The following is a 27,853-nucleotide window of genomic DNA, read 5'->3' on the forward strand; positions in this document are numbered from 1 at the left end:
TCAACATTCCCTGCTAAAGTGGCTCATTGGACTAAATTTCTAATGCTTAAATTGTTTAGAACCAACAGTTCAATTATGTCAGATTATTATCATATTTCATCATGAGTCTCAAATGACTAAAACTCAAATCTTCTGTAATTTATATACATAAAATCTTCAGATAAGCATGTTGGACATAAAATCCAATTCATTACCAGTGGCTCTGTAACACTGGCAAAAAATAATAATTACCAAAATCTTACTGTTTAAAGTAATGAAATCTAACAACAGTTTAGACAGCAAGAACTGTAGAAGAATGCTGATGATTTCAGCATGTGTTTCAGGCATGTCTATACCCATTAAAATATTCTTAAATAAAACACTTCCCGCTTGTTATTATTTTTGTTTTACAAGGTTAAATTCCTTTATTACTCCCTACTATTTTACTGTTTTCCATTTGACAAACAGGACTTTTCACCCCCCATTTCATGAACACAAACATAACTTCAGTATTACACAGCATTAATCTTCCCACCCCACACCTCAGACAATTCACAGCTGTAGAAAAAAAAAAAAGATTTGTTATTTGGTTTTCCTGTGCAAAAGGAAGAAGCACAAAAACACTGTAGAAAATAATTTTAAGAAAAGTAATCCTTACAATGCAATTCAGAAAGCCTCTCAAAAGACTGATGATGGTCTGCACTGGAGGACCTCTAGACACTTCAAAAGGATGGGGACACTGCAGTGCTCAGCCTTGCCATACCTTTGGAACTCTGTTAGCAGAGCTCAACATGCCATGTCAGGTGTCAAAATTCCCAAAGCAGGAGCAATCCATTGAAGGTACATTAGCAAGCACAAGGAACTTATTTATTATTGATACTAAAAAACTAGCATGTGCTTGCATGTGTTTTGTAGGGTTCTGTTTCAGGCTTGTTCTATCTTTGTGCTATAGGCTGAATGCACAGTGGTAGCTTAGTGGACACTTCTTCCAGTTTAGTTCATTTCAAGGAACCCACTTCACCAGTCAGAGACCAAGCCCCAACATGAACTTTAACAGCCTGCATAATTAGTGCTCAGTATTTCACACAAACAGCTAAAACTTAAGGGGGGAGGGGGCTGAATGTATACAGCACTTGTTAAAATGAGGGTGGGCATTTATTTTGGGGCTGCACTTAAGATATATGAAACCTGGACATATAACCTGAAACTATTTTTGTTACAAGCAAGAGCCTAGATATGGAGCCTCCCCACTCCAAAACTACTCTTCTATTCCATGTTATGAACACCCTGAAAAAAAAACCCAAAATAATCTGGGGGAGCAGAAACCAAACACCAAGATCCCTCCTACTCCCATTCAGCATCCCAATTCAATGAAAAAAACACTGCAACTTTTCATTTGCTCTCAGGAAAAACATTCTGGCCTATTCTGCTTACAAACTGACCAAGTTCTCTCAAAAGGAGTAGTAAGGACTCCACAGTTTTTGTTCAAACTCTCCTGAAAGGTCTACAAGTTAAAGTGCACCATCTGTGGGGGGCAACATCCCAGACCAGACAGATCACTAAGCTTGTATTTCAGAGAGCACCTCTTAGCCTACCAGTCAACTCAGGAAACAGGATGTCCAGCAGGATCACTTTATGGACTCGGAGAAGACTCTGGCTGAAGCTGTGGCATCTGAGCAGGTTAGGCTGGGTTTCTGTAGTAACTTCTTTCTGAAGTATCTATATGATTCATGGAATCCATTCATTTGCCCATAAATATTTGCAATACAGTCCCACTCTTCAAATTTTAACTGATACTCTAATCCTAATGGACAACAATTACTTTCTCAGAAGTCTTCCACATTCTCAATTCCCTGTCCTTACGACACCTGTAAGATTGGACCCATAGCTCAAGTTTTATAATAGACATGCCAGATTGCCAACTTTTACATTTACTACTTCCAGGCTAATATTAGTTTGACACTATAGCCATGAAACAGTTAAGTAGCTTAGCTGCAGTTAAGACTGTAATGAACAGAAGACACAGACTGAAGATGTCACTAACCATCTTGCGTATCGGAACATTTTAACGAACGGGTCTGCAATAACTTCAAGAGAAGCTGAAGGCTTTTATCTGTTTTCAGTGTTGGTATGTAAGCATTACTGCCAAGTTTCATCAAGACATCCAGAAGAGGGTTCAAGAAAGCCTCTAGTTCAGTCCACTCTATGTTGCTTTTTCCACTACACAAAAACAAAAATTAAAAAGAAAGTCTTCTTCTGAGTATCTGCCTTAAGTGCTGAAGTTACTTATGGAAATAAATAGGAAATGTTTCCAAGACACTTAAGTATCTTTAGAATGTTACCCAGTATGTCTGCAGCAACAGTTGGACAAGGCCTAAGGAATGATCAGGCTGATCGAAAGTCTACAGGGAAAAGAGGCAGCTTCCCACCTTCATCAGGCTTCACTGGATCCTTCAGGTGTGAGGGCATTGAAAAAGACAGACATGTAAAATAAGGTATTTCATACTTACCTGTATTTATTCTTCATCTGCTCCACGTCAGCAGCCAACAGAATCATTGTTGAGACAAGCTTAGCTTCAAACCAGTCAGGCATAAAGCAATTTTCTCCTGATTAAAGATATTTTAAGGTTTCCACAGTAACTAAAAAATACCTTTGAATTAATTTCTAAAACTTCTGGGTTTGTAATTTATTTTAATAAATTAATAGTCCAAAAACAATTAATGCTAACTTAAGTATTACTATGAATTTTTGGCATTCTTTAGCTAGATATAAATTGAACTCTAACACTACTGGCCTTTATGCTCAAATTAATTTTAGGCAATATGTTATGTAGTAACATATATAATGTAGCAGTTCACAGCAGACTTTCCCATTGCTTTAAAAATACATTAGCATATTCAAATTCATTTACTGAAGAATATAATTCCACTGTGCTTCATCTGAAACATCTGTGGTAATTTTGACCACAGAACTAACCACATAAAAACCAGAACTATTCTGTAAAGAGGAAATTATAAAAAAACGAAGTTTCTCTTTTTATTGATCTTCTATACAGAACTGCATCATCATACTTATAAAATGATTCTTAAATAGCAGTATGTAAGTTGGTTTCAGGTTTTTTTTTAACTAGTATGTTTCTGGCTTTGGGAATTTAGAAAACAAAACACACTTGGGAGGTACAATTCAAGCAGGTGGACATGGTGGTTTTTGTTTTTCTTCTGAAGAGCTGGTTATTAGTTAAGTTTCATATAAAACCAGATTTACAAACATCACTTTTTACAAGTGAAATGCAGATGCTTGCCATGGAATTTCAGGTAATATAGACTAAGGACTAAACAAACATGTCAGGAAGGAGAGAAGATCTGCCAAAATTTTTAGCAAATTTACCGCGGAGCATCACCAGAGAGAATTTGCTTACTACTTGTCTAACAATAAGACAATCCAGTGAAGTTTCCTGGTCTGCAGGAAGTCTCTGAAGCTATTTATGATCAGCAAATTCTGATCTAGCTGTCTTATCTCCTCTACATATAATACTTAAAAAGGGTTCAGTTTTGACTTTTTGAGAATATAAAACTATATAAAATTCACTATGACTGCAAATGCCATACAAAAGTTGAAGTATTTTTAAAAACCAATTTGCCATTCTTTTCAATGTGTCTGAAAGAAGACAATAACCTGACATTGTAAATAATTCAAAATGTGGCAGTGAACAAGGAAGACCCTTTTCCCTCTATAAAAATACCTGGTCATTTTACAAAGCTCTGCTGAGAAAGGTGACAGAACCTGTGTGGGTTCATATTCCCTTGTGCTTTCCTCTGCTGCCTGCATTCCAGCATTTTCAGACACCATCAAAAGAGTGACAAAATAAAACTAACGGACAAGCACCAGGACAGCATTAAAACTGAATATTAAGACTTAATATTCAATTAATACTGCAGGACTTTATTTTTTAATTCCAGCTTTCCTCCATGAGTTAAAGTTCAAACTTAAGATCTGTGAATACACAGGTTGGGTAGAAATTGAACAGGTACAATATATTAAAAAAACAAAACAAAACAAACTTTTTTTATAAAATCCAAGGGATTGTTGTTATTTTTTTTTAATTCTCTTAAAAATAGTGTTTTTTATCAATACACATTTAACTTACTTTCAGATGCAGGTATCTTAAGGTACTCTCCCACAAGACTGCGCACATATTGACATAATGATGGTGTCTCCTGATGTCCAAAATCAGAGGTCACAGACTTCCTGAAGCACCTGTCATTCACTTGTAACCAACTGCAAAGCTGAATTAAGAACAGTATGTTACTCCTTGAGCACATCTGGCAGCTGACATCACTGATTTAGCAGCAGCACACCAGAGCACTGTTAAACACAAACTCTCACATCAGCAAACACACACACTGCAAGAGGTGTTCACCAGAGCTAACTCGAGCCTGAGCAGACCATTCTCTTCTAACTACACATAGAAAAATGACCTTCCAGAGGGTAGCTCAGAGCAGCCCCAAAAAGTCAGTGGTACCAATATAAGAAAAATAACTCTTAAAATTAAGCAAGATTGGTAAAAATTCCCTTATGTCAAAAGGGTTTCTTCCAATCAAGCCTTATCTAGTGAGACCAGCTTTTTTTTTTTTTTTAACCTGTATGCCAAAAAGGAATAGAGCAAGATGAAACATACAGTATACATGACAAGAAGACACTATGCAAAAAATCTCTTTATCATTATATGGCTGTACAAGTAACCAAAAGTTATAGCTACATGATCAGCTGGCTCTAGTATAGACTACATAAAAAATTATTTCATCTTTGAACTTTTATTCACAGCATTTTACATCTTACAAAGACAAAAAATATGTATCCTGTGAAAAATTATGATTTACAATCTCACTCTATGTGGTATGCACATTTTCCCTTTGAGATTATCCTGCCAGTGATATTATTATTTCTACCAGTGATGGGTTTGATGAACACAAAACCAGCTTCAGTTCTCACCTCTGTCCATAACGAAGTATCTCTCCTTAGGGACTCCTCTGGTCTAAGGGACAGAAGAAAGCTTGAAACTTCTGGGAAGGACACTTTCTCCTGAAGAAATTAAACAAGATACAATAGCTGCCAACATAATATAGAACAAATAATACCTATATGACAACTGAAGAAGTTTGCCTTTATCTGGCAAGTTTCAGTAGTAGAAATTTACTTTTTCCTTTTCATGATTCAGACTCATTTCTGCCTCTTTGGGACCAACTTAGCAGCACCAAGGAACAAAACTTAATTTTCCCAAGTATTAAAGTTTATCTGAAAATAAATGAATGACTGTAAGAATAGTGCTATTCACTGGTGACACCTTTTAAATTAATGCAAGGAAATGATTAAGAGTCAATCATAAGTACTATTTCTGCATTTCTAAAGAGAAATTCAGACAGGTTGATAGCCATAACCCACAACATAGAAGACTACTTATTTACAAAGCTAGCTATAAAACTAACAAAACATGAATACTTTGATGACTGAATAACTACAGCCCTGCTATTTCAATAATAATGGTAGTTTTATCATTCTGGTATCACAAATGCTTTTATTATTAGGAACTACATAAAAGTCTATTTCGTTTTGCTCTGTTAAAACCTGAGTTTATATCGTGGATATCGAATAATATCCTATTATGATAACTACCACATGAAAACCCGACAATAAAACATCAACTAATAAAAACTAATGAAAAAACATTATTATGGAAAACCAAAGGTAACAGAAGCATACCATACTTACATAGCAGAATTTAAATAACCACTAAAAAAAAAATTGCAAATCCAGCAAAATCAGTATAAATACTGTATTTAGCAATTTTTGAATACTGTTGGCCCTGTAAAAGTGTCACTGTGGTTCTATTACATCAAGGGAAAAGAAAAAACAAAAAATAAAACACAAAGCCCCAAACTGACCACATCTGTCAAATGCATAGTTGTTTGAAGAAGATAGCACTGAGCAGCTCCACGCAACAAAATCTGATGTGTAATCATAGTACACTGGAGGACATTTCTGCAAAGAGGAAAAATACACACTGTATAAATCACATGCTTAAAATGTAAACGTTTTCATATATTTTCTAATTATTAACCATTTAAAATATATTAGATTGCATGTAATGGACATATTCTATTAAGTATGGCACAACTACTGCCTGATCAGACTAGAAACAATCCAGAACCAAGATTACTGTTACATGCACTTTCAAAAACTGATAGTATAACTTGGATGAGCACAAACCTAAAAAAACAGAAAGGGGGAGTAGAAAGAACAAAACAAAAACTAAAGGAACAATCCCCATGATCACATCAGTTCAGACTGGTAACTTAACATTAGCATTTCTATCTGTAACAAGTTACAATACTTGCAATCAAAATCTCACTCAAGCACAAAACTGAAATAAACTTTCAGTGATCTTTTATCAGCAAAGGCATGTCCAACATCTTTTTTTTTCCTCTTTGTAAACTGCTTCTATTCAATATTCCTTCAATCACTAGTAAGATTTTATTTAAATGCTCAAATTTGATTAAACTGGAATGATAACTGATTTTTAGTGGCTCTAGGAGGTGAAAGCAGACTCTTAGGAAATATCAGTGTGATTAAGGTCCATAGTGAGGCCAAGAATTTTACCTAGACTTTTATTTAGAAATACTTCAGTTTCCAGCATTGTGGGCTGTCCCCTGATATAGCCTCAATTGCTATTAAACCTGGTTGCAACGAGAAGAAAAGGAAGTGTGATATGTATCAAATAGGAATTGTGGAAGACCAGGGAAAAATTATTCTAAAAAAGTAGAGACTATGAAGATCTAAAATGCAAAAACTCATTTTTTAACTTCGTACAGAGATATAAATACATTGGCTCTTGAATTGCTTTCCTCTGCAAATTAGACATCAAGGAGACAGAATCTTATATTTTTATGCACAACCATCCCTTCAGAAGTAACAAACATGAATCAAATTCTGGCTCTCCAGACTGTCAGTACATTCCTTTGGAAGAAGGCTGTAAGAACACAATGCAGTATATATTTTACCTTAATGCGTGAAGTCCTTCAGCACCAAGTACTTTACATTCAGGGATAGATGCCAAAGCCATAGAAAGAAACAAAACAGGAACAGCACACCAATGCCTACTTGTCATCTTCTGAATAAATTTTAACAGGAAGCTACCTTAAAATAAAAGTAAACAAAACAACCTTGAGAGATTTTGTGCTCTCCAATGCTTTTAAAGAACATGAACTACAGCAGAAGAGTGCTAATATAATTTGTGACAATTAAATGAAAGACAACAGAATAATTTCCTAATTATTTCAGTGAAAAAAATTACATTCCAAAGAAGTCTGTCAGTAAGGTGATATGATTCAGAGATAAACCTAATTCAGAAATAAACCTAATTTTGACTTTGGTCATCTGTACTAATCACCATGTTTGGGAATGGAATTTTAACTCGATTATTTTGCGTACTAAATAATGCCTTTTTAAAGTTGCAGTTGAGTTTGTGATACGGCTGACTATAGTGATTCAACCAGTTAAATGGATGCTGGAATGGGCAAAGCAATTCTTAACAAGCCATTACATCCACAGTTTCTGGAAGCAGGCTACCCATTTCAGGATTCCTCACCACAGATCCCCATTTAGTGATAAAATACATGCCTTGGGACAGGGCAGAGAAATAGGGCATCTATGGCATTACAAATATATACCAGCATAAACCTGTACACACAGGGTGCTGCAGAGAGCTGATTCTACCCTTATTTGACCCAATTAGACCAAGTATTAACTTCCGGTCACCTTCATTTTAGCGTACACTAGCATCAAAATTTGGAAGAGTCTCAGAAATCTTCCTCCACCCAACCTCACAATGAAAGAATCCTTACTCTGTTTCAGCCTTTGGACTGACCCTTTTGGATGTGTCATGACACAAGTCATGACTAAAAAAATCTGGCAGATAAAGAAAAAAGTATCTCCAAGTTCTGTTCACTTCACATCTTAGGAGCTTGTTTGGCTTTTTGTTTTTCCATTAATAAAAAGTAAATCTGCTTCATTTTGCGCCTAGAACAATTCTGCAGCTTAGTACTGCAAGATACCTTAAAGGCCCTGAAGACCTTTTCTCTGGAAACTCCACTGTCAGGGTAACTACTCCTTTTTTCTCTCAAGTAAACACTCACATGACAAACCAAAAACAGCTGCATAGTTTTTTATTTTGTTTCCTTATTTAAAAAAAGATAAAGGTGAAACTGAAACATACCTTTTTCTTCTTCTGGAAGAAGAGTGAGATAAGTAGCCAAAAACTTCTGTAGCCTCATTCCCAAAGGAGGACAGGCTCCTATTGATTGACTTGGTGTCCTGTTGGGTTTTAAAACATTAGTTACACAACTGGCATGTTAACAGCTTCAGGATTAGATGTAACGGATTTAATCTAAAATCTAACAGATTTCAAATGTTTAGAATTGCCTCTAAACAAAAACAAATGTCATTCAGTGACATTCTATGAGACCAAGAGAGACAACCTATGCTTCATAAGAACTCTCAGGATCATGGCTATTAAGGATGAGCATTAGTCAAAGAGATTCTACAGCTTTCTCTCAGCTGGGTATTAACTGCAGCAATTGTGTATATTCTTGCTATACTCAAACATGCACCCTCCTCTACAAATGCCAACATGCTTCACCAGAAATACAGAGCCAAGAGAGAAGACTAAGATTATGAAGTATTGATTCAACACAGCTCTACCATACTGACACACTTGGCATTTGCTTCACCTTCTGAATTCCAATCCGTACATGTCCACAGAAAGATACTGCTGACTGAGAAGAGAAATGCTTAACTGATGCAAGAGCCTGCAGAGCTCACATTTGTCCTGCTATGTTTAGATAAAACAATTTATTTTGCCTACATTTTATCCATAATCACCTAATCCAAACTATCACCAGTGACAGTCAGTTTTATCCCCCCCAAAAATGAATATATTAATCCTGCGACCATCAATTGGATCAAGGAACACTGAAAATTGCAACAATCAAGTCTTGTCACTAGATTCATACTTCATTTGTTCACAGTCACCCATCTTTCCTCAAAAACTCTCCCTCTCAGTCAGCTTAGCAGCACCATTTTTTATTAATGTGTTTTCTTTTAGCTAAGATTTTACCAACATACTTAAGCCAGCATTATTAGAACACATTTGCAGCAATCAAAAAATTAAATAAATAACTGATTAATTAAACCAGTGGTTTACCTGCTGTAGAGGGAACTTTCTGAGAGGGCATCCATTAGTGGTCCAATAACAAACTGAAAAAAGCAGCAAGAACAATGGTGAAATGTACAGTTCCAATGCACTGTTACATAGAAGCTAACTAGACTTATTTCACCAGACTTTACAGGACAGAGCCAGAAATCAGAGGATACTCTTGTTACTGGTAAATAGTAAAAGCAAAAAGAGGAAAAAACTAAGGAGAAGGGGGACCAGGATAGTAAACAAGAAAAAAGATTTTTCCACTAAATATATTTTACGGAGTATTACAAAAGATGTAGGCAAGTAACAAATCCTTCTGAGGAACAGCCAGAGAAAATAGATTTAAACATGAAATAGAAGAATGACAAAGAGCCAACAAAGCTAAAAAGATTTAGGCTGCATAGTAAGGTTGACTATTTCAAGTTACTCGTCAAGAGGCTGACTTAATTTGTATAAATCAGGAATGTTAACCTCTGAGGGGAATGCTCCTATGAAGTTTAAATAGTATAATGTGCAGGCTGGGTGGACAGTCAATACGCATGTGACAGTAACAAAAAACAAACTTTAAGCTTTAATATTTCTTTCCACATAGAGAGTATTTTAAAGTGTGGGGGTTTTATGGATACAGTAATATACTGATTATACTACAGAGACAGAATTTGTCCAATTCCAACTTCTGAAGCAATTAGTGTTAAGATCTGTTACAAATAAGAACATTTGTTTCTTGTGGCAAGTAACAGTAACACCCTTACCTCTGAGAAACCAGGTGAATTTGGAAGATGCTTTGTTTCATAAAGCTCCAGAAAATGAAGAATTCCTTCCTCTGTCAATGTTTTATTCTCACTCTCAAACATTCGTCTATAAATGCACACATGCCACGATGGGTGAAACAGCCAACAACCTGTTTACAAAAAAGAAATTCTTCTAAACTGACACAGAAATGACAGTGACACACTAACACATAACAGACTGACATCCTGGACAATGTTACAGTCTATTCATATTTCAAAAAGGTGACTATAGCTATTAGTTTTATAAAAACACCCGCTAAATCTAATTTTTAAATGACCACAGTTTTCCAAAGTTCCTCTCTAGTTTATTAGTTACAAATTAAAATTACTGAAAAGTGCCACATCCTCCTTCAACTCTATTTATATCAATGTATTTGCCCACAAAAGTTTTACATTAATTTCCACTTTACAGATCTCTAACATGTTGCACTACCTAATTACATGTGCTCATATGCTCTAGACACACTGTGTCAGCAGTCATTTTATTTATCCTCTCTCCACTTCTAACAAATTAAGTTGGGTTTTTTTTTCCCCTTTTACAAAGTAGTGCAGGTGAATTGTCTCCTATAACCACAAAAACCTCTGGCTTTATTTTCACATTATCTTAAGTCAAGGAAAATACAGTGGGAAATGACCGTTTATTTAGATTTGCTGACTGAAAAATAGTATTTCAAGACAATATAGTAAGAATATTGCTATAGTAAGAATATAGTATAGAATATATGCTAGGATTTCTTCTCAGAGCGGAGTGGCCACTGCCTATTCATGTTTGCCAAACAACCTGTGCATAGAGCAAACCCACAAAAACTGGAAAAGCCACCCAGAAAACACCTAACTTGAGAAACAAAACATTACAGAAAGCTGCTACTGAAACAGAATAAGAAAACAGAAAAGTGTAACTTAACTGAGTAATATTTAAGAGATTAAGTAGAAAAAGTTCCATCTTACCTTTATCCCCTGATATGGCAAGCTCATATAAACTGTTTAGTTTTGGTAATACTGGCTTTATGACATGGATCTGAAATGTAAATCAGGTATAAACAGTTTATATCTCAAACCCAGGAGCTGTCAGTTACTCGGACTAGAATTCACTATCAATAGCATTAACATAGCAATTGACAATAGAAGTACATTTAAATAAACCTGCAAAGCAACACTCAGTCGCAGTTTAGCACTGAAAAAAACCTGATACGTCAATGCTACTGTATTTTAAGAAAAATACTTACTAATAACCATTGTATTCCTCAGAATTAAAACAGCACATCTAAGATTAAACATTTAAATTAAGAGTATCTCAGTTACATGACAATCATGTACAAATAGCATAAAATAACTACAGGGAGGTGGGCACACCACTAATAGTTAATACCACAATACCATACATTTATGGAAGCCTCAAGTCAACAGGAATCTTTCTGCTGAGTACACTGGACTCGACTCACAAAATGGTTTTAATCTAAGGTACTTTACCATACAGAGTCCCCTCTGCCAAAGAGAGGCTACTAAGTGCAATCACCAGATTTTTCACTTAAGCTGGTTACCCTGGTCTTGCAATTACCTGCACTCGAGGTTTCTGTCACTGCATTAACCAGATGTACTCCGATGACAGAGAAGAGTTTTGAATCTACTCCCAATTAATATTAAATGCTGTGTTTTAAGTATTTAAGAGTTGAAACAAAAGCATTCCAGTTAATGCTGATTTAGATATCCTCAATCGCCAAAAGTGGAAATATTCTGCCCTACACAAACATTCACATACGCCACAAGCGAGGCAGCACGTCTGTCCAGCATGGGCACAGATTTTACAGCGCTCCTACCTGGTTTCCTTCCAAAGTTTCCATTATCAAAATGTAAGTTTCCCAAAACTGCAGGAGTTGCTCGTTCTTCTCAGCAGACCACCAAAACAGACTCGATTCTAAGGAAAAAAGACAAGGACACGCGTTTCTCCCTGCCCCGCACGCCGGGCCGCGCTGCCCGTCCCGCCGCCCGCCCGGCCGTACCGTGTCCACCGTCCGGGGGGCAGCGCAGTTCGGCGCGCTGGCCGCCGCTCAGGTCCAGCGCTCGCTTCAGCAGGTAGCGGGCCCGCTTGCGGCACAGCCCGTCCCGCTCCGTCAGGCCCTCCTGCACCAGCCGCCAGAACCGCGGGCACAGCCGCGCGTCCAGCCCCGGCCCCGCCGGGTCCCCCGGCAGCAGCGCGTCGGCCAAGGCGCTTAGCGCCAGCAGCGCCCGCCCAGCCCGCGGTGCCCCGCCCGCGCCAAGCAGCCCCTCCCAGACGCGCGGCAGCGCCGCGCCGTTCCCGCCCAGCGCGGGCAGCAGCCTCCCGGCCACCAGCGCCGCTGCCGCCTCGCCCTCGCCCTCCTCCCGCACCAGCGCCAGCGCCGCCGCCGCGCACCGCGACAGCAGCTCCGGCTCCTCCAGCCGCGGCGCCGCCGCCACCAGCGCCTCCACCGCCGCCTCCTCCGCGCCCGCCCCGCCGCCCGCCGCCAGCTCGGCCAGCGCGTCGCGGGCGAGGCGCGCTGCCAGCGGCGCCCCGCAGAGCTGCACGCAGTGCCGCAGCGCGCCCCGCGCCGCCCGCGCCGCCCGCACCCGCTCGCCGCTCCCCGCTGCGCCCTCCCCGCCCCGCAGCAGCGGCCGGCACCGCTCCAGCGCCACCTCCCAGGCCGCCCGCCGTAGCGCCTCCGCCTCGCCCGCCGCCGCCGGCCCGCCCACCGACAGGCGCTGAAGCAGCAGGCGCAGCGCCTCCGCCCGCTCGGCGGAGAGCGGCGCGCTGAGCGCCCGCAGCAGCGCGGCGCGGTCCCCGCAGCGGGACAGCAGCGTGTCCGCCAGCACCACCTCCATCGCGCGGGGGGAGGCGGAGGAGGAGCGGCGGCTGCGCAGGCGGGGGCGGGCGGGGCCCACGAGGGGCGGTGGGAGGCGAAAACAGTGTCTGATTGACTGGTTTGGCTATGTAGGTGTGCGTTTCAAATATTCTACATTTTTTAGGTCATAACCCGCCTGCGTGAGTGTTCCAGCTGTGGCGGCTGCTAAGCACAACCTGGCCCAGCACGGGAGGCATAATGGAGATATCCCAGGTGCGAGCCTCTCACTTGAGGGGGTGAAGTTCCATCCTTGTGTGCCATAAAAACTCTGTCTACTCTTCATGCACATTACAATGCAAGATCAGGGAACGGTAACACACAAAATGCCCAGTTTTCCCACCTGTCCTATTTGTTCTAACCCTTTATGCCAAAAGAAGTTGCTGAACAGTTCACTGTTCTCGTCAGAGTGTAGCAGAGGTTTGCCTGAATGCCTTGTGTCTGCCTCAGGTCAGAGGCATTCCTGGATGCTGGCTCAATGCTGTTGGTTTGTTAGAAGGACCCAGGTCACCAGCACTGAGGCCAGAGAACAACTCCTGTGCAGTTCAATGTACCGGTGCAGCCAAAGCCTAACTCAGAAAATCAAGGCAAGTAACAAATCCTTTTGAGGAACAGCCGGAGAAAATAGATTTCAACATGAAGTAGAAGAATGACAAAGAGCCAACTGACTGATTTCCAGTAAGTGTAAATTCACCACGGGAGATTACAATTCCCATGAAAAATAAACTTAGAGATCTGCACGTCAAAAGTGGCGGCGAACTATTCTCCTAGAAGATGTGGTCATAGGAAAAGGCAAGCCTGGAACCTTCTGTTCCTGTGAAAGCAATGGATAGCAAATTCCTGGCACAGCACAATGTGCTTTCTAATGAGTGTCGGCATTACTTTGGCCAAGATGTAGTTGCTTAGAGTCTAATGAACAAGAAGGCTTACTGCAAGTTTTCCAAGTGAGGTTCCACTTAATCACTCCTCTCCAAATCACATGAGTAGTCTCTCCTTCTCCTGACTATCCATTTTCTCCAAACCTTTTTATATTTTTTTTTAACTTTGAGAGCCTACTGAATTTTCTTATTAGAACTGAGCCTGTACTGTGACTATATATGCAATATATTCTGGAAAAAGAAGGTGGAAATTAATTATTTTAAACCCTCTAGCTAACAGTTTCCATGGGCCTTACCATTCTGGGTGTGTTCTATTGCACATAAATTACAGAATCTAGTAAAAGCTCAAGAAAACAGTTCAAATTATACATTTTACTCAAATACAAAGTAAAGCTTAGTACTTTGTTTCACAGGTGCAGAAACATGTTTCATAGGAGGAATTGTTACAATGTACTTTAGTAAATAGGATGCTTACAGTTTAAATATCTTACATGCCATAAAATATTTTGTTTTTCTATTTGCTCTTTAGTAATTTTTTCATTTCCATTTATATCATGCAGTCTGATGAATTGTGGGAGTTTCTTTTACCAGGCTTGAAACAGTGCTAAGCAGGGGATCCCTTCTTACTATAGGTTTACTTTTCCCTTCCTGGCATCTGTAACTAAAAGAAGAGTTAATGGTCTGCACGACAACTAGTAATCAAAACAGAATCAAATATACTATGTGTTGTGCTGTTTCTTCATTATTGTCTGAATTCTGCTCTGCCTTTAGTTTTATCACAGTGGGATGCCAAATCTAAAGTCTTATTACACCAATTTAAACAACAGCATTTAAATTTGAACTGTTCCTCTGTATATTGTCTTATCAGACAAAAAGGGAGGTCAGGCTTGGGGAGCTTCTGAGTGGAACATTATGACAACAAAGCAAAACAAACAAAAACAAGCCAGAAAGGTGGATATGGATTAAGAGAGAGAAAATGAGTAAGCATTTTGTAATATTCAGCAGCATTTTGTAATTTTCAGGTGTCAAGAACCTCACCATTCACACCCTCATACCATAGTTGTTAAGCGCCTTGATGCTAGCACCCTAAATTTGTGCTTTCCAATTCTACAATTCCAAGACATACCCCTGCATCACCCAAGACCATGTCCTGTTCTGTTTTCTCCACTTTCCAAGTTTATCCCAACCAATTCCTGCCTTCTTCCTAACCCAGCCCCGCTCTCAGACCCCCAGCCTGCCAGCTGCAGGCACCTCTAGGGTCCCAAAGCCCTTTCAGCCTAGGTTTGCTGCACCATCCTCAGCACTCAGAATATCCCAGACCTGCCAATCTCTCATGTACTCTGCACTCTTATTTATAAGGTATCCTGTATTCCCTGACCTCTCCAGGTCCCCTCCAAACTCAGCATATGGCCTAGATCAAAGGCTGAAATACCTTGATTTTTGGTTTTTTTTTTGAGGGGACATCTTGTAGATGCTTTCTTTCTTTATTTCTGTCATGCCAGATATTCTCCCTCAATCAGATTAGTCTACCTTAAAAATGTAAGACTAAGAGGAATTGCCTGAAACATCAAAAGCAGTCCACTACAATTGCAGACAGCCCTGAAATAAATGGCCAGTCTGAACATGTCCCTTTCATGGGCTACTTCTATCTATAGGCCACAAAATACTTCTCAGCTCCTTGTAACTCCAGATGTAGAGCTTACTTCACACTCTGTTTCCTTAACCAGGGCGTCTCTTTGTCATTTAATAATATTACTGAGCCAATGACAGGCAGGACAATGATGAGAACGTATTATTGTTGATTTTTATCTGAACTTTGTAACAGTACCTTTGCTGATGGTGTGGGTTTCCAGCACATGATAACAAGTTGACCAAATTTGGGCTGATTTTATAATTTAAAGGCTTTACAGTAGTAGTTTATTGGTTTTCATCAGGACCCATAATTCTACACCAATTTACCAATACAAGAGGACTGAGGTTCCTTCCTCAGACTCATAGTTAAAAAATCAGTGCCTTTATTTACCTGCATATTCTTTTGGACAAATGTATACTTGTTCTTATGTAATTGCTTTCCTCTATGATCACACAAACAAGCAATTCTGTACCAGGAAAAGCTTCTGGACTATCATTGTAGTGGTTGGTTAGCTTAGAATAAGACTGTGGACAAAACCACAGTAGAAACTACAGAAAATTACAAGTCTTGGAAATCCCCCACTTACAGTTTTGGAAGGATGTGTTGTGCTGTTGCCATAAAGCCACTGCTAAGGTGCTGAGGCATCACAGATTATTAGAACCCAGGCCAAGTCTATGTCTTTAAAAAGTTTAGTTTCAGTGATGGTTCTAGATCACACAACATACATTTGTTCTCATGAAAGTCCCATACTACCACCTGACATTTACAGGTAATTCTGCACAGTACATAAGGAGAAAGGCTCAACTAACCCTGCACCATGACTTTTTCTCCTTACAGGAGTCTGTGGGAGCGTGTTTGCACAGTGTAAGGTCTCTAGGGGGACCAGGTATGTAACACAGCCTTTTCTTCCCTCTCCCACTGCATGCAGGAGAAGGAAATGGCAAATTTCTGAAAGTTATGCAGAAAATTTCCCACATCTCTCCCACACAATAATGACATTAAAAGCCCAGATGTGTTCCATGCAATAAACCTTGCCAGTTATTATGGTTACATTTATTCATGTTCTCTTCTAGATTTCCTCAGTGCTGTTGTGCAAAAATACAGCAGCACACACAGCTTTTATATGACTCTCACACTGAGACAGCACTTCCCTTCTCTGTCAGGGGAAAAGGAAAAAGAAATTTGCAGGAGGTGAGAAAGGGAAAGAAGGAAATTGCCTAATTTTTGTCAGTTTGCCCTAAAGTCCTTGAACCCTCTTTCTAAGAGAGAGAGAGAGGCAGAAGTGTTCTAACTGAAAGAAGAAATCATTGATATGCAGCAGGAAAGCTGGTCACAACAATTTCCACAAGGTGGTTATGCTTGTTATCTCCTCATGCTCCAGTGCTTGTTTCATTTGCTTCCCCATCCTCACAAATGATTCTTCCAGCTCTTTCACATCACAATGCAAACATGTATTAATCCTCATCATTTTAAAATGAGATTCAGCTTGTCTCTCCAGCTAGTCCCTTCAGCCATCACCTTCTCTTCCTCCTCCCTTTCATTTCTGAACTTACTACCCAGATACAGTGAGCCTGAAGTTTATCCTCTGTGGCATCCCAGTCTGATTCATATACCCCAGTCTGACTATCCTGTCTGCTGTTATTACAGTATATCAGCTATGATTGCTCACAAGCTACCTGTTGAGTTAGTAGCTCCACATTTCTATCCTCAAACTTATTTATGAAAGATGAATAAACCCTTTATATTGCAAAGTCTATCTGCAGAATTTCCCCAAAACAGGCACATTCCCATCTACTCACATACTTAAAAATTACTGTCTGATCTGTTGATCACATCCACATCCCCTTTCCTGGCTTAACAAAAGCAATCTTACCCTAATTAGGTCTTGCTGTTGTGAAGATCTGTTTCTTAACCTGCTGCTTTCACCTTGCCACTTCTCCCTTTATGTCCCTCTGCTGCTTCCCTCTTCTGTGCAACATCAAACACATGCTGTTTCTTTTCCCTTTCCATTTCCAGACCCATTAGTCTATCCTTCCTCATCCTCTCATCTAATACAAGACATTGACTTCACACTGACCTACCCATGCTGCCAATCTGAGTTGTCCATATATTAGCCTTTCAAGTAAGACTTAATGTTTATCTTGTGTTAACTCCCACCTCATTTTCCTCTATTATACCCCAAACAACCCTTTGTTGTCACAGTGACACAAATCTGAGGTAGCACACGTTCTATGACCTTCTGTGATCTATGGCCTTCTATGTGGACTGATAAGCTGATCTTCTCTCTGTGCATCTTATCTATTTGTGCTGCATATTTTCCCTGGTGACAATTAGTACAGTATTATTGGTAGAGAATAGGGATAACACTAATTGTGATAAATAAATAAATGAACAAATCCAGAAATCATCTATGTGTCAAGCTGCAGGGAAGGAGTCTAATGTTTGCAACTGAACTTTTGTGAGGAAAGGAGTAAAAGGCAAATGTAAAAGTGTCTCACAGAGAGAAGTGCTATGAGAACTCTGTTGCCTTTCATACACACATACTGCACCACATGCATTCAGAGTTGTTCAGACATTGAAACTCGTGAAGTTAGTTCAGATCCAGCAGCAGCTCCAGATTTTTCAATCAGACTCATGTCTGAAGCACTCATAGACACAAGAGTGAAGCTTTCATGATTTCTGCAGAACAGAAGACGGTGCTGTTGTCACTGACATATGCTTCTCAGGTTTTTCTCTGGTGAAAAGAAAGCAAGTGGTAGCAAAAAAAAGGAGAGGAGAGAAACTAAAAGGAAAAATACAGGAAGAAAGTAACTGCCATTTCTTGGATTTTTTTTTCACTGGAGAAATTTAGAAACTCAAAGGGAAGAATGATAAATGCACAGAAAACGAGAAGGACTATCTAAAAGAGCAATTAGGAGGAGCAGAGAGGGCAGCATAGATCAGTCATATACTGGATACACTCTTCCTCATTTCTCTGAAGATACTGTAAACTACATTTAGGAAGGTCCTGAATACTATCAGTTCCCCAGCAACTCCATAAGGAGATATTATTGATTGTCAGCACTTGGGATCATCAGGGTTAGTGTGTCTCAAGCCAGGTGTTTGAAAACCAAGAAATCAAAAAACAGTGGGAATTTTTAAAAATAGCACTAAGTAATGGACTGGAGAAGAAGAAAGAGCAGGATCAGGGAGGAGCTGTGAGTGCAGCACGGACCCTCTCGCACTGAATCACGGGCTGCACGCTTCCAGCGTTATCCAGGCTCTGCTACATGGCTTCCTTTCTTTATCTGCATGAGGAAAAAACAGCACAGGAAAGAAACAGCTATTGGCGATACCAGTATTTCTTGCAGGAACACGCCCGGGCTTGCCCCGTCACTGAGCTCAGTGGCGGCAGCTGGGGTGGTTTAACCCCAGAGACACCCTTTGGCTCACCCAGAGGCTGCAGGCGGCTGCAAGCTTGCCAGAAACCCCAGTGGACGGTATTCCTCAGTGGAGAGACTTTGGGCTATGGTGAAGGAAGGAGTCACTTCTGCCAGAGGGTTAAATCCAGAGTGTTTATTCCAGCTACGAGCTTCCGAATCCAGTAACAGCTCCAACAGAAGTCCCGACCGCATGGCCGGTGCCCAGTTTTACCCTGGGGGCAGGGGGGAGGGCAGGGGCAGGGGATTAACCAACCAGATGAGGGGAGATGGGTCCCAGGGAGAAAAAGGCACCTAGATTGCCCAATACTCCCTGGGGGGGCAGGGGGAATCTTTTGAATCTACCAATCACTCGACGCCCTGTCTGGACTTCTTCCAAGATTGACAAGTAGGGCTCACAGCAGGGGTTGGAGTGGGGGGAAAGGGGAAGGGCTTATACATCTAGGAGGGAGAAGACACGCCGCAACAAACAGCAAGGTATCTTAAGGACACTGCTGTTAGTGTTGTGTTGTGTACATCTGTGTAAGAGATTCCAGCGTGAAATTCTTCTTTGACTGAGCAGGACAGCTACATTCACCAGAAACACTACAATTTTCCTGGGCTTTTTAGGATGTTTACTTTAAAAATAAAGCTAGAGTTCAACTGTTGTAGTGCTGTAAACATCCTGTGTTCAGAAGCAGCATTTAAAGGCAGCTGACGAAAAGCAGTTGTGTCCAATTAAACATTCCTAATGATGAGAAGTTACAAATCTACTTTGTGGTTTGTCACTGTAAGCTACAGAGGGAAAGTTAAGCTGCTAAATCTCTCCAGTTAGACTGAGCGCAGTGAAACGGCCAGGAAAAAATTAATTAGGAAAAAGAATTAAATATAATCCTTTGCCATCTGTCTTTATTTTGCAAACCTGCTTGACAGGATACTACTGAAATCTGCAGACATTTTTTATCTGCTTCATGTAGCTGAAGAGCATTATGCTGTATAGACTGGAATTAAAATGCTTCCCAATAACAGTCAGCCATCCCACTTACTGTCTTTGTTTGCTTCCCTTTTCTAACAGACCAAACACTTAGGATTTTGTCTTCAGCTTAGGCTGCACCATTAATTTTTGACCTCTCTTCTTCACTAGGACTCAGAGCTGGGTGTTAAAGGCTAAATAGATTTCTCCATTGGTTTTACAGGGAAGCTAAAGGGCTGTTGAAATGTATGCACTACATTCTTCTCCTGCTTTCAGCCTGAAAAGCAGATGTAGATCTGGAAGCAGTGTGACAATCGAGAGAATGTCCATGTGGGATCACAGTTTCTCCATAACAGTTTTTGTCTATAGGTCTTCATCTAGCAAACCATGTCAGTACGAGCTTATCTCTAAGCACATGCCTGAGTATTTTGCTGCCTCTGGATTTTAGTGTACAGCGGATTCGACTGATAATGAACCAGATAAGAGGATCTACTACAGTGGGGAATGAAATGAACAGGGCTAATGCCTTTATTAATGTTCAGCTCTTTATTAAAAAGATCAGCTGGGCAGGGGGCTCGACGCAGAGCTTGCCCCGCGGTCGTAGCTTTCCCAGGCAGCCGAAAGGAAGGAGGTATGCAGAGTCGGTCACTGGAGTTCCGAGTAGCAGCTGTCCTTTCTTCTTTCCTTGTGGCACATCAGTGGCCCGAGAATGAGGAGGCGTGGTGTGCAGAGTTTGTTGCTGAAGTCCAGAACAACAGCTGTCCCCGCTCCTTCCGTGGTGGCAGCACCAGGGCTCTCTGTCCCTATCTCCCTACTTCTCAGAGCCTAATATAGTCTGTTCTTTCTTAGGTGATGGTGATGGTTAAAAGTCAGTCAGGGGATGTGTTTCCCTCTTCCTCAGCTAGGGCATTTGTCTAGACTCCTCTATTGTGTTCAGTTTTTGATTTATATTCCTCTTCATCTCCTAAAAATACTCCCATGATCCTAAGGGGTTTTTTTATTTGCATGTTAGTCCCAGAGTGGCAGCGTGGAGGGGTGGGAGGCCAGTTATCTCCAGGTAGTCTAGAGAAAACAAACAGAGCAATTAGCTAATTAGCATTTCAATATCGGTACTTAGCTAGAGTTAGTAGTTTTTTTAGTGTTGTCATGGGAACTAAGAAGGCCCTGCCTGCGTCTCTGGGGAACACGTGGAAACTGTTCATAACAGGGAAAATACGCTGTAGTTTCTGCATGAAAATTTACCAGTGGCAACCCTGGGAGACTTTAGTCTTTTTTAAGTCCTGGTGTTATTACTGGGAATAATGGAAGGAGGATTAAAAAAAACCCAAATGTAATGAACAGTTTCCAGGTGTTCCCCAGAGACACGGGCAGGGCCTTCTTAGTTCCCATGGCAACACAAAAAACCTACTAACTCTAGCTAAGTACCGATATTGAAATGTTAATTAGCTAATTGCTCTGTTTGTTTTCTCTAAACTACCTGGAGATAACTGGCCTCCCACCCCTCCACACTGCCATTCTGGGACTAACATGCAAATAAAAAAACCCTTAGGATCATGGGCCACCGGTGTGCCACAAGGAAAGAAGAAGGGACAGTTACTGCTCTGGACTTCAGTGACAGACTCTGCACGCCTCCTGCCTGGGAAAGCTATGACTGTGGGGGCGTGCTCTGTGTCGAGCCCCCTGTCCAGCTGATCTTTTTAATAAAGAGCTGAACATTAATAAAGGCATTAGCCCTGTTCATTTCACAAACATAACCAAAGCACACCACAAGGACCAGTCTGGTTCTTACTTCCTTGGGAATACAGCAAAATGCCACCTTTGTTTGTTTGTTTGTTTGTTTGTTTTTTAGCAGTGAGGGAGGGAGGAAAGGACAAAGAAAGAGAGGACAGAGGTAGGGAGGAAGCTTTCACTTTATTTCCAACTCCTATGTATTTTTCCTTTGCAAATTTGAAGGTTTGCATGTCAGCGTCCTTTCAGAATGCACGGTATGAAGAGCTTTGTAGCACCTTGGTTCAGAAAATAGAGCACTGATGATTAACTGATTAGCTTTTCACAGATGAGCTAAAGTTAATTTGTCCCTTCTGGAAGTGTAGAGATAGTCTGCTAGGTACAAAGGAGTTACCTTTGGTTTTCAGATCAGTGGAGGAATTTGTCAGGCACTGGTTGAGACCTAGGTTATTTCCTCAGTGGGAATTCAGATTATGAAAGACCCACACCACTGCTGCCTTCCATCTCTCACAGTTTTTCACATCAACAGGGAGCAAGGGAAAACAGCTTTAAAATATTCTCCTTCATCCTCCCTGGTACTTTAGACTGCATTAGTTTAACTAGCCTCACAAGGTAAAAAGCATGAATCTGTTGTGCTAAGATGTAATTTCCACATTTTGACTTGTGCATCTCACTTCAAAGAACTTCTTCCAAGTTAATTTTGAGTTTCCCATGCTAAAAATAAAGACACAGAACAAATCAGTTCAGTTTAGCTGAGAACAGCAGTTTTGGAAGCATTAGGCAAGTAGAAGCTCTAGTGTTTTCAAAATAGCCCCTAATGCTGTTGTCTTTAATGGGGATGGCTAATCCTCCCTGTTTTCTCATATTCCCAATGATTCTCTGTAAGTGGAAGCCTGCCAGTTATTCTGCAAAACTCCTGACTCATTCCAACCTCATTTAGGGCCTTCCTAATTGATTGCAGGATATCTTCAAAGTCAGAAGAGGGCTCTTGTTTCATGCTGTAAAAGGTTTGCCAAAAGGTTACAATCTCTTCTGTTTCTGTAATGTACTTTAAAGATACTGGAATTGAAGGAAAAACCTCCAGATCAGCTAATTTTTAGAAATATCTCACTTTTACAATTCCATTATAAAGGCAGTCGATGTTACTTAAAATATTTTTCAATTATTAATTAATTAATTTACCTGGGTCTTGCAGGTTTACTTTGGGTTCTTTTCCTGCTGCCCATACATGAACAGTAAAAAGAAGCACTTGTCATATTGCCACAATATTTTTTTTCCTTCACCCCTTAAATCTCAATCTTGTAAAAAATTATAATATTAGTCTTTTACACATTTATGAGATCTTCCATTAAAGTCTATTTGAAATATTTCATAGACAATAATGTATGAAGCCTCAAAGCACACTGCTGAGGTATTTATTACCACATTTTTACACGCAGGAGAATGTACCACAATAATCACACAACTTCAAGACCACAATAACCAGTTGTCAAGTTTTGGGCAAAAAGAAATACTTCAATGGACCCAGTATTCAGAAGGTGAAACATTTTCTAGAAGTGTGGCTCTCCTCTAGTAGCTTCCCAAAAATGAAGACATCCAAAATAACTCTCCATCTTCAAGGATCTCAACATTGAGGTGTTTTCTTTGGCCTCCGCCTCCTGTCACTGCATCTAATTTGTTCTTTTTTTTAATCATGTTGCATAATCCTGAAACTTTCCACTGTAGAGGCATAACACTATATTGTAAAAACTGCGTTCTTCAGGGAAAAAAGGGAAAAAAAAAAAAAAAAAAAAAAAAAAAGCAAGCCATTTTCCAGAAGCGTTTGGCCTTAGCCTAGACCCCCTTCTAGTTTTCACTGAAATGACTGAATATATATCAGTGCTGAGCAAAGCCATTTCTTGGGAGGTTTTGCAATCTTTTTCATGAGAAACTGGTTTTATAATGCATGCTGATATTGGAGTTACATTTGTAAGCCCACTCTAGGGATCTTTGACCATCTGTGCTTTTAAAAAAGCAGATCATGGTGCAAAGTTTTCCTCGCATAAGCTCACAGCTTTTGGTTAGCTCTGCAAGGAAGTTCTCAGACTAACTATCATAATACTTGTTCTAGATTTAGCCAAAATGTGTATTCCTTCTTTATCTTTCACATGAGATCCTCTCACATACCCAAAAATTTGACAGTAAATGTATAAATGCTGGCTAGTTCCATATTCTAGACTGTAAGGCATTCTAAAATGTGCTGCAACTAAGAAAAACAAGTCTAAAAATAACACAGAGGTGTGTGCATGTTTGTGTGTGGAAGGGGAATACTGCATTTCTGATCTCTTGATAATTCTATGTAGATATACCCAGTTTATATTATAGAAATACTTTCTCCATCTAAATGGCACTGAGGCAGATTCATCCTGGACTCTTAAAAAAAGAAACATTTGTGTAGATTCTAATTCGTGAATCACTGTTGATAAATAACTTGTTGCAGGAGCTACTTGGTTAGTCATTGCTTATGGTATGAAGAAGTCCAAGCCAAATTCCTGTTCATCCTGTTAAGATCTGTAGTACAGAATTAAAGCAGAGACTGTTAGGTACAGGAAACAACCTATTTTTGTTGGCAAAATGTTCTTTCACTTTAGAAATAAAATTAACCCAGAATATTTATATTTGCAGGGTTTTGGTTTTTTTTTTTTTTTAGTCTTTTCAAAATCAGAGCAAACCTTTTTTTTTTTTTTAAAAAAAAAAAAAAAAAGCTCATCTGGCCATAAATCTGGTAGATACGTTTCAGTAAGCATTATCAATACTGCTTCATTCAGGGCCTCATAAATGACAAAATAAACATGAGAGATGAAGGATAGGGGGTAGGTTAAAATAAGTACTCTTGTTCTTAGAAAAGAACCTTTTAACTCCTGCAATAGCAAAGGAAGCCCGGCAGATGGTGGAAGGAGACCACATTGCTAAATAAAAGCTCTTTGCATTGTGCTCGTTATAGCCATTACTCCTTAAAGGAAGTTACTGACTTATTTTCATAATGCTATCTAAGTGTTTAAAACAAAAATAGGACCACGATTGTTTTGGCTATGCATTTTGTGTCCAAAAATCTCATGATTTTGACCAGCATGGCAAATGTATTCTTTTTCACTATGGAGCTGAGGCTTTGTTTTAAAGCCAACAGTAAAAAAATCACTTAACCAGTAAAAATGCTGCTGGCTGCCTTTATTTTGTGTTGCAGACATAATATATTGTGTTTTTCTTTTTTTCTTTCTTTTTTTTTTTCTTTTTTTTCTTTTTCTTTTTGTGAATGGAGTTTTTATTTTAGCTGCATTTTGATTTATTATTCAGGTGCTGCTGAAGATCATATCTGCATTATCCAAAGCCATAACAAGAAGAAAAAGACATTATGTTTTTCAGACCATATTTGCACTCTGAGTGACAAGACCCTGCAGAGCTCCCTATCTGCAGCAGCTTTTTGTCATGAGTGCCAGTGAAGACTCAGAATCCAGCAATATGTCTGCTCTAATCCTAAAAAATGTACAATTTGAGGCTGACATCTTGTTTTATCTGGTTCATTCGTTAAATATTCTCTCTCTCTCTCTCTAACTTCTATGTCTGGCTTATGTCATATTAAGATAGACATTAAACACCTGAGAGATAATCCAGACCAAAGGACCCCCAAATTTTCTCTGTAAAGGATCAACTATTATATTAAAAAACCCCATCAGTGTTATTGCAATTTTGATGACACTTTCAGTAATTAGAATGGGCTGCAGATATGTGAGGAGAGAAATACCAGCAATAGGGAACCCTTTTTTAGGAGTGCTAGTGCAGAAGCACTGGATGACAGGCAGTAGTTCTGTCATCAGTGACAGCATGACACACCTTTCCTACTCATCTTTTTGGCACCTAAATCCCACAAGCACCCCAAGCATTTCTTGGCCTTAGCAGAAGACCCATAAAAATACATTCCCCAAATAGTTTTAAAACAGCCAGGCTTACTTTATTACAGCAGGTAGAAAATAAAACTGTTTAGACCCTTTTTTGGTCAGTGGGCATCCTATTGTTTTTTGGGGGGCACAGGGGAGAGGGCATGTATCTCTTGCTGACTGATGCTAACTGGGCTTATTTTTTTGTTTGCCTTTTGCAGACTTGGTGGCCAGGTGCTCAAGTGCTCAAGCTTGAAAAGGTTGCTGTAGGCACACTGTCTTTTATGGTCTTCAGAATGAACAGCAGTTGCTTATTCCTGCCCTCAGTACAGTTCCCTAAAATGATGTGTTTGTAAGATGCACTGCCAGGGCCACCAGAAATGTCACTCGTCCTGCACTCTGCAGCAGGCACAGAAGCCTAACTGCCCAGGGTTGTGCTCCCCTAGGGACTGGGACTCTGCTGCTCTCTGCCTCCCCCCTGCCTCACACCCAGACTGCAGCTGTCTGCTACCTGCAGCTTAGCCTTTCCATGCTGCAGGTTTATCCCTCCCTTCTGTGCCTCCTGTGCTTCTCATTCACCTCTGGCTACGGTGACATTACCATCTGCTGGAATATCCAAGACCCAGATGGGCTCTTTGGTTTTGTAGCTTTAGTCACATTTGAGATCACAGCATTAAACATGAACAGAGACCTATGAGAACCTTTACATGTACATTCTTAATACGTCTCATTTTATAGCTAATGTACTGGGCTGGGGGTTTTTGGTGGTTTTGTTTTTTGTTTTTGTTTTTGTTTTTTGTTTTTGTTTTGTTTTTGTTTTGTTTGGTTGGTTGGTTGTTTTTTTGTGGTGGTTTTTTTTGTTTGTTTGTTTGTTTGTTTGTTTTTCTTTTTTTCTTTTTTTTTCTCTTCACTTCTTTTTAGAGCAAGGCTATTTTCCTCTATGTTTGAATAGGCTGTTCTTTCATACCAGGATACTGTACTGCCTTGTGTGTATACCTGGAAGCAGCCTTCATGTTGGAGTTGGTGTATTGTTCACTTGTGAGCACAGATGAATGCATTCTGCTTGAGCTCTTCAGCAATGTATTTCTGGGGTATCACGTCTGTCCCCACTGTCACCGCTCTTTTGCTTTGATCTGTGCCCTCTCTGTCAGGTCTGCAGAGTGCATAATTCCCTGTTATCTCTGTGTCTTCTGTGCACAGTAACTTAATGTATTTGAGATTTCGGGAAAATACATATTTACAAATGCTATATTACATGAAACAAGACTTACATATTCAATAAAATTGTTTGCATCTCAGAACCTGGTGTGTCCAGCAGAAATAATCTGATGAAAATACCTTGTCCTGCAGGTAGTTCTGTGATGTCTTTATTTCATCAGTCTTGGGAGGCTTTGGCTTTCACATGTTTCATCTGTACCTGATTGCTTTCACTGCTGTTAGTCACATTAGTGATGCCACTGCTCATGGTATCAGACAATGGAAGCAGCTTGAGCTGGGTTTTCTGTGAGATGGTTTCTCCATTCAAGAACAGAGATGCTATGTATTGGCATTAATAACATTTCAGGCATTTTAAGTGCTAATTTGACTTTGCCATTTGGTGGCAATACTGTGATGGTAATTGAAGGGAGTCCATTTGAGGATGGGTTGTAAGCAAACAGATGTATTCCCACTGCATAGGATATTCTGCCTATTAAAGTACTTCATTGCTTTCAACTCACCCACTTGACTAGATGTCTGAGTAGCAGCCCAAATAGCCAAATTTGGGGTTGGGAGGCAAATCTCTGTTCTCCCTATGGATGGTGGAAGAGCAGTGTGCTTCAACTTTTCATTGGTGGTTGCCCTAGACCACCAGATGTTGGCTACCCTCTATCATATTTGGCCAGGACATAGTATTTCTGGCTTCCTCTGCACAGACTGCAGATCCAGAGGAGAGCTGGACAATTCCCCAAAAAAATGTCCATTCCCTGCAATCTGGGTATTGTGGTTGCCTTCAATCCATTTCAGTAGATCCAATACTCCTGAAAATGGAGGCATTTCCCTCTGCTTTCTGGCCTTTCCAGTAGGGAAAAAAAAAAGTTTCTGTTTGGAGCTATCTCCCTGTTCTGCTGGAGATACTAAAATTAAGCTGCAGGTTAGTAAGAGGAACACGTCTCTTTCTAAAGTGTAGAACTGCTCACTAGCAATATGTTACGTATCTGCCTCTTTATTAAAAGTGACATAATTAGGTGTCTGTTTTTTTACATGGGTAACTGGTGTATTCTCTTATGACACCAGTTGTCCATATTGCATTTCTGTTCAGGAGCTGTATCAATGACTTACACATATGTGAAAGCTGTGGGAGAAAAAGTTGTCAGGTTGCAAATCCCAACAGACTCTGGATAGAGTGTGTGCATCTGAGAGCAGGAGGCTTCAGTATGCTCTAAACTGCTGAGGTTGGTCCTGGCTCT

The 27,853-nt window shown here is 40.1% G+C and overlaps 1 protein-coding gene across 1 annotated transcript in view; it reads right to left on the reverse strand.

Moving 5' to 3' along the window:
* The window catches only part of TARBP1 (TAR (HIV-1) RNA binding protein 1), a 31,515-nt gene extending 18,650 nt beyond the window's left edge, over window positions 1-12,865 (reverse strand). Inside the window, exons 1-12 of the mRNA XM_053938420.1 lie at window positions 12,028-12,865; window positions 11,845-11,942; window positions 10,976-11,045; window positions 9,989-10,137; window positions 9,240-9,292; window positions 8,253-8,350; window positions 7,039-7,174; window positions 5,923-6,019; window positions 4,973-5,062; window positions 4,128-4,266; window positions 2,490-2,586; window positions 2,024-2,199 (exon numbers count right to left, since the gene is read on the reverse strand). Of these exons, the coding sequence (XP_053794395.1) occupies window positions 2,024-2,199; window positions 2,490-2,586; window positions 4,128-4,266; window positions 4,973-5,062; window positions 5,923-6,019; window positions 7,039-7,174; window positions 8,253-8,350; window positions 9,240-9,292; window positions 9,989-10,137; window positions 10,976-11,045; window positions 11,845-11,942; window positions 12,028-12,865 (2,041 nt within the window). The remainder of the gene's footprint in view (window positions 1-2,023; window positions 2,200-2,489; window positions 2,587-4,127; window positions 4,267-4,972; window positions 5,063-5,922; window positions 6,020-7,038; window positions 7,175-8,252; window positions 8,351-9,239; window positions 9,293-9,988; window positions 10,138-10,975; window positions 11,046-11,844; window positions 11,943-12,027) is intronic.
* Between the last annotated feature and the right edge of the window lie 14,988 nt (window positions 12,866-27,853).

This window comes from Vidua chalybeata, chromosome 3 (assembly GCF_026979565.1).
Source record: "Vidua chalybeata isolate OUT-0048 chromosome 3, bVidCha1 merged haplotype, whole genome shotgun sequence".
NCBI classification, from domain to species: Eukaryota; Metazoa; Chordata; class Aves; order Passeriformes; family Viduidae; genus Vidua; species Vidua chalybeata.